The 12,405-nt window shown below is 31.2% G+C and overlaps 1 protein-coding gene across 2 annotated transcripts in view; it reads left to right on the forward strand.

Moving 5' to 3' along the window:
- The window catches only part of LOC105148625 (cilia- and flagella-associated protein 58), a 550,890-nt gene that overhangs the window by 306,191 nt on the left and 232,294 nt on the right, over positions 1 to 12,405 (forward strand). For both annotated transcript variants that reach the window (XM_087406699.1, XM_087406698.1), the window contains one exon: positions 7,370 to 7,602. In XM_087406699.1, coding sequence (XP_087262825.1) covers positions 7,370 to 7,602 — 233 coding nt within the window. The remainder of the gene's footprint in view (positions 1 to 7,369; positions 7,603 to 12,405) is intronic.

Below are 12,405 nucleotides of genomic sequence, written 5' to 3' on the forward strand. Positions count from 1 at the left end.
CGATATTATTTTGACTGATTGACGTGAAAGTGCGCGAGTTTGTTGAGGCCACAGGCATATCGCATGGCACAGTGATTTCAATTTTGCACGAACAATTGGATATGAAAAAGCTATCGGCAAGATGGGTGCCGCGTTTGCTCACTGTGGATCATAAGCGCGATCGTGCGATTTTAAAACAATGTTTAGAGATATTTCAACGTAATCCAGATGAATTTCTACGTCGATTCATTACTGTGGACAAAATATGGATCCATTATTTTACCCGAAACGAAGGAACAATCAAAACAATGGACTTCACCGAGTGAACCAGCTCCGAAGAAGGCGAAAACCGTGAAATCGGCCGGAAAGGTGATGGCCATAGTTTTTTGAGATGCACACGGTATAATTCATATCGATTACCTTTCGTCGAAGCAAACGATTAATGGCGATTACTACGCAGCCTTGCTGGACCGTTTCAACAATATTTAAAAAAAAAACGTGTGGCGAAGAAGAAAGTGCTCTTCCATTAAGACAATGCATGGATTCACACATGCCCGATGGCCAAATTCAATGAATTCTGCTACGAATTGCTTCCCTATCCAACATATTTGCCAGATTTAGTCCCCTGCGACTATTTCCTGTTTCCAAATCTGAAGAAATGATTCGGAGGAAAGAGATTTATCACCAGAGAGCAGCTCATCGCCGAAACAGAGGCTTATTTTGAAGGGTTGAACAAATCATATTATTCGGACGGCTTGAAAAAGTTGGATCAAGTGTATCGAGCTGAAAGGAGACTATGTTGAGAAATAAAAATGAATCGATAAAAAAAAATGTGTTTTACTATATTTGTCTAAAAACTTATTGACTTGCCCTCGTACTTACAAGGAATAAAGTTTAAAATTGTTACCAATTGTGAAACTCTTGCACAAACAGTAAATAAGAAGGACACAAATTCACGAATTGCTCGATGGGTTCTTGAAAAGCAAGCTTATATATGATTATAATCTTGAGCATCGACCGGGAACCAGAATGTCACACGTAGACGCATTAAGTAGAAACGTGAATATACTCACGTTAGAGAATAATTCTTTTGATCGGAACCTAGCCTTGAGTCATTGATGAAAACATTGTTAAACTACATTGTAAATCTACGTTCTAAGAATTAGAGAAAAAGAATGATTGTTTATTCGAAATGCGTGACGGAATAGTTTACAGAAAAGTGAAAGACCACGTTCAATTTTAGGTTCCTTTTTTTATAGAAAATAAAATAATGCATGAATATCATGACGAGTTAGACTATGTCGAACTAATTAAAGTATTAGAAAATATTCGACGCAGTTATTGGTTTCCGCAAATGAAAGAGAAAATTGAGGACATTAAAACTTGTCTAAAATGTATTGCTTTTTCCGTTTCGTCAGGCAAGGTAGAAAGATTGGTTCATAGTATTCCCAAAGGGGATAAACCATTTAGTGATTTGCATATTGATCTTGATTTTAGGTCCAATATCTAAAAGTCATTCCACGAAATGCAAATATATATATTGTTTATATTAATTAATTATATTATATTATATATTGTTAATTGTTAGTGGATGGTTTTAAATTTTTAAAGTTATACGCTACTAAGACAACCAGGTCAAATTAAGTTATAGATTTACAAAAACATTTCACAACTTACAGCAAACCATTGAGAATCTTTTCAGATTCTTAAGCTGTTTTACTTCGCAATTATTTGCTGAATTTCTGGATAAGTATAATATATATCATGTCAAAAAAGTAGTGCCTCACCATAAGCAAATGAGTAAGTAGAATGGATGAACCGCATGATTACACCAATGATAGTCGAATTGGCTGACGAACGGAAAACACATTAGTATAAAGTCCATTCCGACGTAGAGTTTGTTTGTAATAAGTTAGTAGAACTACAAGTGAGAATTCTAGTATGTTACTTTTTGGAGGAAGTGTTGTAGATGAGAGAGACGCTAGAATTCAAAGAAATAATAAATCCTTCTTGGAATTTAACCGAAGTGTGCAACGTTGCAAGTGAACATCTCAAGCAAGCGCAAGATGCGTATGAATTAAATGCTCGTAAATAGAAAATCGCATTAAGATAGGCGATCGCGTAATGATACGGAATTCTGTAAACGCGCCAAATGTCTCAACAAAACTAATCCCTAAATTCCTTATCAAATTGACAGGATTCTACGGAATGATCGTTATATCAGCGATATAAAAGGTTTCCAGATTTAGAATACTTATCATGGAACATGGAAAGCGCCTAATATACGACCATGGAACCGGTAGCGCTAAGATTAATCGGATCGATTAATTATCAGAATAGTCGAATTATAGGAGTTGTAGAAAATATTATAAACTATCCGCGGTTTAAAACAATGTATGTTATGAAACTAGGTGCGAAAGTGTACTTTGATGATGGAGTTATTGATTCAATATGTTACGACATTTTGGAGCTGTTTTGTAAAATCTTTTACACTCAAAAAATAAAGCTTTGTATCTGCATTCCTAAAGTTAAGCCTTTTATTGGAAACGAGAAAACGGTATTTTGTCAGGAATCCCTATACATATATAATCGAAAAAAAATTAATTAAAAAAATATAAATATAGATTTATACAGAATTATACAAGCTTAAGACCCAATTAGATCGTTTAAAGCATTTGTTTTTCACGTATACGTCCTACGAGATTTTTAATATTATAAATATAAATATTTAAAAGGAATTTTCAATAACGCCTTCTCGGCGTTATTGTGGCTGAGTCACAATGACTCGAGACATTTTTAAACATCTGTATTTTCTTACATACTTTGTAGATATTTTAACTAACCGTCCTGTAGCCGGAGCTAAGACTTTCTAAAACCATTGTTGACATTGCGAGAATAGACTAAAAAAATATTCGGATTATCATGATTCATCTTAACGTTCGTGTAACATTTTAGCACTACAATGACGTCGGGTTAAAATAGTAATAACAAAGATATACAAGGCTAATAAGAGAAATATTTGTATTTCATTTTTACACTCAAATTAAATAAGTGTATAATATGACTTTAATATAATGACTTAAATATTATATACATTCAGTTCGCACTAATGCATCCAACTGAATTTGCTATAAGTTTGCTGCGAATTCGGAACCGAATCTGAGAACCGAATCTGGGTTCGACTTTTATTATTTGGATCTTAGATTCGATATCTTAGATATCTTAGAAAGTTCGAATATTTGGATAATCTGAATTTGAAGTACTACATTCATTCGTAATTCAAATAGCTTTAATTAGAATCAATCTTGAAGCCTTACTGCTTACGTCTTGCTGCCTTAAGTTTATTGTGGGCCCTTAGTTAATAAACAGGGTACAATTTTGTTCCCGCTTCTTTTGTTAAATATTAATTAATTATAAACAAATAGACATCAATAATGAATAAATTATTTTTTCATCATCATTCTTAACTTAGTTAACAATTATCAGCGTGTAATTCCGTTTCCATCAGATCTCCTTTTAAATATTAAATTATAAACAAATGGAGATCGTTATCAAATAAATTGTTTTGTCATTATTATTTCCTAGCTTAGTTAACAAATATCAGTGTATAATTTCATTTTTATTCAATCTCTTTTTGTTATGTATTAATTTATAAACAAATAGAGATCGAAGACAAATCAATCACTTTTTTGTTATCATTTCCTAGCTTAGTTAACAATTATCAATGTGTAATTTCCATTCGATTTTATTTTGTTAAATATTAATTAGAAACAAATATAAATTAATGATTTTTTACTATCATTTCCTAGCTGAGTTATTAATGAAAATTAACAAATACCAGTTTATAATTTCGTTTAGTATGCACCGTGCACCGCCGGCGCTTATTGCATTGCATTGCATCAATCATACGCTACTGCACTTTTGTGTCAAAACATCCATTCTGACTGAACGACTAACACACTCTCGTGACGAAAGTGCAATAGTACATTTGGCTTCGACGAAGGCGATAATAACGACGATAACAACGATGACGTATCTTAAACTGTATGTGAAAAGTTTCACATCAGGACTTTGCGAATATCTCCACTCGTAGGGCACATAGGAAAAAAATAAAAGCCCTTTTATTACACAATTTGAGTGGATATCGATTGAGCATATGTAGAACTTGATCGGTTCAGCTGTTATTGAGATCTAATAATCTCAATCTCCCGTAACTCACAGTTTTGCGTAAAGTAGCCTCGCGCCTTAGCGCCGAGACACTATCAATGTCTCCAGATAGAAAAATATACCATTATTATATAATTAATTGTTCATTTAGGTAATTGAATAATTAATTATTTAATAACCTAAATATCACATTATGTTGGTAACAGTAAGATACGATAAAATTATCGCATCTTATTATATAAACGGTATATTTTTTTCATAACATCTATCTTATTCTAACATATAGAGACATTTCTGGATTAAATTATATAGTTTCTTAGAAACATTATATCATTTTTGTTACATAGCTTAAATATCATTTTTAATCATAAATTTCAGATTACTTACCCGCTATATTTGATAAATTTTCTATAATTATCGTTTTCGTTATATTGCTTAGATATCGTTTTAAATCTATTTCTGGTCATGTTTTATTGAAATTAATAATATACTATAAAAAATATATGAACAGACAGACAATTGAGAACAAAAATTGAGACGCAGTAATTAAAGCTCCAGCCTTCGTACTCCAACCTATGTTCTGTGATTGGTTGCCGGTTTTCCTATTAATATTATTACGGTGTTCAGCAATCCTAGTTTTAAGTTTTCATCCAATCTGTTCTACATACGAGGCATTATAGTCCCTAAGCAAATCTTACTATATTCTTATTACAACTATGTGGAAGTACATTCTTTTGAGATTTAATGATCCCATCAAGTTTATATTCATACTAAACCATGCCAATTTAACCTTTAAATTTTTAGTGATGTTTTTAAATTTACCATAAAGATGTGGCAGGAATGGAATTGTGAATCACGTAGTTATCTCTTCATTGTTAGTGTCGAGATCAACCTGCCTCAGTGTCTGACGTTTCAGTAAAGATCTCAATTGCGAATTTATTGTGTCGAAAATAAACTTTACGGGATAATTATTTTCGAAAAAGGTGTTAACAATAAATCTGAGATTATCTTCATAATACTTCGGATAATAATATCGTTTTATCTACAACGCTCATTAGAACACCTCTCTTTTGTGAATGAATGGAAGGATAAGAAATTAAGATACCTCCCCGAAAAAGTTAGTTTATGAAACACGTTAAATTCTAATGTACTATTGTCATTAATGATTGTGACATCCAAAAAATTTAGTCTATTTCTTCCAATTTTTACTCTCAATTGCTTGTCTATTCATATATTTTTTATTGTTAATCTTGAGAGCTCAATTTTATTTTTAAACTTCTATATTTAATAATATGCTATTGTATTTTTAAATTTTAAATATCAGATTACTTGTTTAAAGTATGCGACATATTTCTTTTATTTCCGTATTTTTGTCATACAACTTAAATGTCGGTTTTAATCAATTATTTTAGTCGTATTTTGTCAAAATTAGTAATATTCTTTTATGTCTTTAATCGTAAATTTCAATTACAATTAAATTTTAGATTCTAGAATTTACGAATTAAAAATACGGAAGAATGTTATTAATCTTGATAGAAATTTAGTGAAAACGATATCTGAGATGACAAAAATGATACAGAAATATAGAAAATCTATCAAATTTTAAAAAAGTAATCTGAAATTTATGATTCAAAAACACGATAGGATATTATTAATTATTAATTTTCGTAAAATGTAACCAGATGGAAATTATTTAAAATAATGAAGATATATAATAAAAATGATAGAGAAATATAGAAAATTTATATCAAGCAAGTAATCTAAAATTGAAGATCAAAAAGGATTCTTAAAGTACATGATAAATATGATACAATATTTATAAGAACCTATGTAATTTAATCCAGAAATGTCTCTATAATTATCACATGCTAAAATATTCAGACAAGCGTGCGATTATAGCTTAGCGTTAGAGTGTTAAACTATCACCCCGTAGGTCGTAGGTTGAATCCCGTCGATTCCGATGCGTTTTCAAAAATTGTAAATTTCTGATACATATAATTAATGAACTGCACGTGAAAATATAAATTAATTCTACAAAAAAATAATAAAAAATAAGAATTGTATTTTAATAATTATGAAAAACTTTTTTTAAAATAATATGAAATTTAATATACAATACTAGTAATTATGATAAAACATAACCAGAAATTGATTCAAAACGATATCTGAACCGTGCGACAAAAATGATAGAGAAATGTAGAAAATCTATCAAATATTTCAAATAAGTAATCCGAAATTCACGAATCAAAAACATGATTCGATCAGATAGAGTTTTTTCCTATCTGATTTTATTTAACTTTTTAAATAGGGGCTAAGTCCGCGCAAAAAGTTAAATTATTTTAAACGTATATAATAATGTTGAAATATATCATTAATCATGCATAAAAATAATTTATATTGTATAATAATGTACACAATGATGTTGGAACACTTTACTAATCATGTTTAAACATATAGAAAATAATTACATACAGTAAGTTAAGTAAGATCGGCCTTACTCAAAGCTAATAAAAGATATCGCCCTAAATCTATCATGAATCCATAGAGGGCACCTTTGTCCTTGATGCACTATCAAGAAAGATTCAGTTGTCATTTTCAGTTGTCAACTTTCTTAAGAGAATCACATTAAGCGCCATGAATACCAAATACGCATCATGCTATGAAGCTGTGTTCCTCTGCACTCACCCAAAAATGTCACAATTAGCGGCTACTAAATATATGAAAAAGTCAAAATCATTCGTACAGTAATGGGTGCAGCGATATAATGTGGCAAAAAATGTCGATGATTTACCGGAACGTGGCTCGATATGCAAAGTGGACAAAAAAGACGATAAAAAAATAGTGAATCTGTTTTCGCGGAATCCTTAATACATCAAGGACAAGCAAAATTGAAGCAGAAAGGTTAGATATATCGTACGAAACTATTCGAACCTATCTCAAGGCTAATAACATGAAATGGTGCAGCATCACGTTGATCGACCACGCTCTTACGTAACTTACTGTATATAACGTAAAAATATTACAACATATTGTATTAAAAATAATAAATATGTATAAATGAATTAATTTGAAAACTATTATAGTTTGTACATTTTGGTATGAGAATTTTTGTCTTATTTTTAAGTCAGGAATATATTAAAATTTTGATCACGAATTGTGGAACACCCTTTATATACATGTACGTTTACCATAACATAATTATAAAAAATAATAAAAAATGTAGGTTGCGAACGCATCTGTTGAGGCAAGCGCGAATAACATAACAAGATTAGAAAGTTTGATAAAAGACCAAAAAATAATGGATGAGAAACTGCGAAAGGAAATAAGCAAGTTGATGCTAAAAAAAATGAATCTACAAACAGATTTCGATAATGCAATCGCCGAGATAGAAAAATTGGAAAAAGAAATCTCCGAAAGAGGGAAGAAGATAAAAGACATCAAGAACGAGCTTAACAGGTAACATAAACAAGTTACATATTATACATGAATTAATAACTTAATAATTATGCAAAACGGGGCTTTCTTCGAATTTTGACATTTTTGGGCTATAATTTTGATAAAAGTCTGACTTAGACAGTGATAATCAACTGGGGTAGATAAAAAAATGTGTAACCTATCCATTTTTTAAAACTATTTATAGTAAAAATGAAATAAGTGAAGCTTCCCTCAATGACCTTAATCTTGACATATGTTATCAGACATGACCTGAGTGACCTTGAGAAAGATTTAAATATCATTAAAAGATTATTAACAAAAAACTCAAAAAATAACATTCTATTTCTGTACATACAATGTCAAGAACCATACCCTTTCTGGTTTACGACTTTCCACGCGAAGCGAGATCTACCCTCTGTCTAGGGAATAGATGAGATAAATCTCGCTTCGCGTGAAAAACCAAAAGACTCTAGGCAAGGAAAAGGTGGGGTAGAGCATAGAAAGTCGAAGATATTTCACTATATAATAAATCACTATAGGAGCTATATTAGAGATAAATGATTAAAAAATAAATAGATAATATATATATATATATATATATATATATATACTAAGTATATACATATATATATATATATATATATATATATATATATACTAATCTCTCCCGGTTTATTATCACTATTTAAGGCATAACAAACATTGTTATCACATTACAGCCGAAAAATATCGGAAAATCGAAATTCGAAAAAGATTATGTGCATAATTACCTTTAATCCTAAATTATCTAAATGTAAATTTGTGTATTATTACCGATTTTAATGCTACACTTAATATAAATGATATAACATTCGAATATTTATTGTTCTTTAACAATAACTAGAATATAACAAGCGCGCGTTACGAACCTTTTAACATTATATATATAAATATGTATATAATAATATACAGAATGTTATATAATATAATATACAGAATATACAGAATGTATATATATATATATATATATAATATTCGAAAAAATTGAGACCGCCTTATGATCTCCAAGAGTACACATTTTCAGGGAAAATGCCCCGAATAAAAGTTGTAAGGGTCATGAAGGATTTTTGGTGACCTTGAACTTAAATAATTGTTTGAAGGTCACATAAAGGTCATTTTAAATTTCTTAAATAGAACCCACATTTTTCATTGACTATTCTTGTAACTACTCTGGAGTTTTTCAAATAATAAAATATTTTTTCATGAAGTACATTTCAAGTAAGGTTTAAAGATTATAGTATGACGGTTAAAACATTTTGAACGTTCAGAATCATAATCTGAATAATATTTGTCGAGATCAAAGTCACATTGAAGATTGTTTCTCTTATTTCCATTTTTACATAAAAACGAATTTTTAGTGCAAAAATAAAAATTAGGTACCGTTGATCAGACACCTTGCGTAATGCTAATGCCGGCGATACTGTAATTTTTAAGCCTTATAATTAGAAATGTACTTCAAAAAATGTTTTATTATAGTGTTTTGAAAAGCTCTCAGGGTTAGCTAGAAGAATATTTAATGAAAAATGGGGGTTCTATTTAAGAAATTAGAAGTGATCCTTATGTGACTTTCAACCAATTATTTAAGATTAAATTCAAGGTCATCAAAGGATAATCCTTTATGACCTCTACAACTGTTACTTAAGTCATTTTCTTTGAAAGTGCATATTTTTGGAGATCATAGGAAGTCCCATTCCTTTTGAATATCCTGTATGTGTATGTGTATAGGAGGGGGAGGAAGTGGTGAAAGAACGCACTAGTTTTTCCCATAGGACGCAGCTGTAGGAAACGCGTCAGACAGGTGGCGCAAGAGAAAGAGAGGAAATTTTTGATGAGACTAGCATTACTTATTTATTATTACTACTTCTTGAGAAATACAGAGTATCGCAGTTATCCGACGCTCGAGTTTTTCTTGTTCGCCTTGACTCCTATTACTACTTTTTGGGGACTCAGTCGGGAAGCTCAATGAATAAGGGAAAAGCTTGAAAAAGATTGCGTCGGCCGTTGTATCCGTAAATTATACGTACATAAGTTACATGCCATGTTGTAAGTAAAGTTGTGTTGACGAGATTAGGTTGACGGAACCATGTCCTGAGGTAAAAAGTTGGAATGATAGTTGTATAGTTGAGATACGCTGTCTGCACGTTGTACCACAGAACGAGACTGAGTTATGTTAATCTATAAAGAAGAACAGGAAAGTCGTAAAGATATCGAATATCGATGAACGGAAGTGACACGGAAAATAGCAATATAGGAGACGATGTATTGCCAAACGATCATGCTCAATACAAGCAAGGGAACAAACAAAGCAGAGATTAGTAAAGAAGTTAAGAAGAAATTGGATAAGTAGAAAGACAAAAAAGACGATAGTAAAAAAAATAGCAAGAAGCAGTTGACTAATGAAGCCATTGATAAAATGACAGCAAAAGAATTAAAAATCGAACTTAAACAATTAAATTTGGCAAGAAATGGAAAGAAACAAGAATTGAAGGAACCACTAAAAGAACACATCCAAGAAGTAAAAGAGAATGAAACGACAGATGAGAACACTGACGGAGAAGAGACAAAAGATAAAACGGAAGAGGAAGAAAGCGACAGTCAAAGTGATGAAGAGACATGAGATATACATCGAAGGACATGAAGAAGAAGCATGCGAGAACTAACCATGTCAACTAATCTATTCACTATAAAGGATGTAAAGAATAATATCACTTATTTCACAGGTGATGATAAGCTATCCATTGAAAAGTGGTTGAGTGGTTAACTTCAAGGATCTAAGTTTTTTATTCGAAGGAACGAATTGCAAAAGCTTATTTATGGTAAGAGACTTTTAAAAGGTTTAGCTAAGAAATTCATTACTTACGAACGTGGTATTCTATCATGGAGTACACTGAAACGAAAGTTATTACGCGAGTTCAAGATGGATTTAAATAGCACATTAGTACATAAGGTCAGTGTATTTATGCGATGCAAGAAATAGCAAGGATATATTGAAACAGGCGCATTAATCCAACATATAATAGATGATGTACAAAATGAAGAAGCAAATAAAATAATCTTATACATCGTATCGACACTGCATAACTTAAAAAAGAAATTTGAGGTGTATGATAAAACGAAGGAAAAAACAGGCAAAATCAAGAGCTTCAGAAAGAAAGAAATAACTAAGAATGAAACGGAAAAGAACAGAAAGTGAGTGCATTGTTTCAGATGCGGTGCCACGGATTTTTCACAATGTGAAAAATTGCACACACAAAAAAAAGGCCAAATATTTCAGATGCAATGAATTTGAACATATTTCGCCAAAGTGCACGAAAACTGTAAAAACAAAACTAAGGATATCAACGTAGTCAGAATAATTGATATCAAAACTATTCTAGTGACAATAAATGGAAATAATATCGAGGCATTTTTGGACAGGCAGTGATATGAATCTTATGCGCGAAGATGTCAATAAATGGATAGGAGTTTCTAAATTATAGAAAACTACAAGAGTGTTTACAGGTTTTGGGAATACAATAACGAAGCCTATTGGCAAATGCTATGAATGTCTAACCATCGACACAGATGTATTAAAGACAAAATATTTGTAGTCCCTAAGGCTTCGATGACGAGAACTAATTATAGAAAGGACATTATTGAAAGAAGCTGAAGTTCTAATATAGAAGAATAAGATTACAATAAAAAGAATCTCGCATAAAGGCACCAGCCGAAATATATGAATGATACTGAAAATGATGTCTGTACTATCAATGGAATCAGCGCAGAAAAAACAAAACCAGGGTCGCCAAAAAATAGATGGAGAACAAAACAAATGAGGACACTTCAATGATCAACAACGAAGTTCATGGAATAATACTAATAAATACCAAGCCAGACGAAGTTCTAGAGTCATACAAATTTAAAATCAGCAAGCTAATAGAAGAATATACGCTTAAGGAAAAAGTGCAAACATCCATTCAGACGAAGATCATCTTAAGCGATGACGAACCGATAAATCTCCAACCCCAAAGATTAGTACAGAAAGAGAAACAGATTCTTGACGAGCAAATAAAAGATTGGATCAAGGTATTATAAGGCCAAGTCAAAGTGATTAAGCCTGGTAGTAATAGTACCCAAGAATGTTTTCTACAAGATGTGCATAGATTACTGGTTATTAAATCGTAAGGTAATCAAAGACAGAGTTCCAGTATCCATCATTAAAGAGAAAATTGATAGTTTAAAAGATGCACGAGTATTTTCGTTGATCGATTTAACAAACGGATTTTTTTACATGCCGGTTGCGGAAGAATCTTGAAAATTCACAGCGTTTATAACTAACTCCTAAAGGTCTGTATAAATTTATGATGACTTCTTTTGGATTATGTAACAGTCCAGCCAGTTTTATGAGATTTGTTAATGAAGTTTTTCAGAATCTAATACGTCAAAAAATAGTAATAATTGATATGGATAATATCGTCATACCAGGAAGGAATTACGAAGATGCCTATGAAAAATTAATGAAGACTCTTAAAACAACAGAGGAATGAATTAAATATTAACTAGCGTAAAAGCAGCTTTCTTAGGAAGATTGAGTTTTTAAGACATGAAATAGAAAATGGTCATGTACGGCCAGTCAAAGCTAAGAAAGCTATTACTCACTTTCCAGAGCCAACATCTAAACTGCAGGTTGGCAGTTTCCTTGATTTAATAGGATTTTTCCATAAATTTGTTTACAATTATGCACGGATCGCTCGACCTTTATCCGATCTGTGAAAAAAGATAAGAACGTAAGATTTTTAGAAAGAT

The sequence above is a fragment of the Acromyrmex echinatior genome, chromosome 5, assembly GCF_024713525.1.
Source record: "Acromyrmex echinatior isolate Ae372 chromosome 5, ASM2471352v2, whole genome shotgun sequence".
Classification (NCBI taxonomy): Eukaryota; Metazoa; Arthropoda; class Insecta; order Hymenoptera; family Formicidae; genus Acromyrmex; species Acromyrmex echinatior.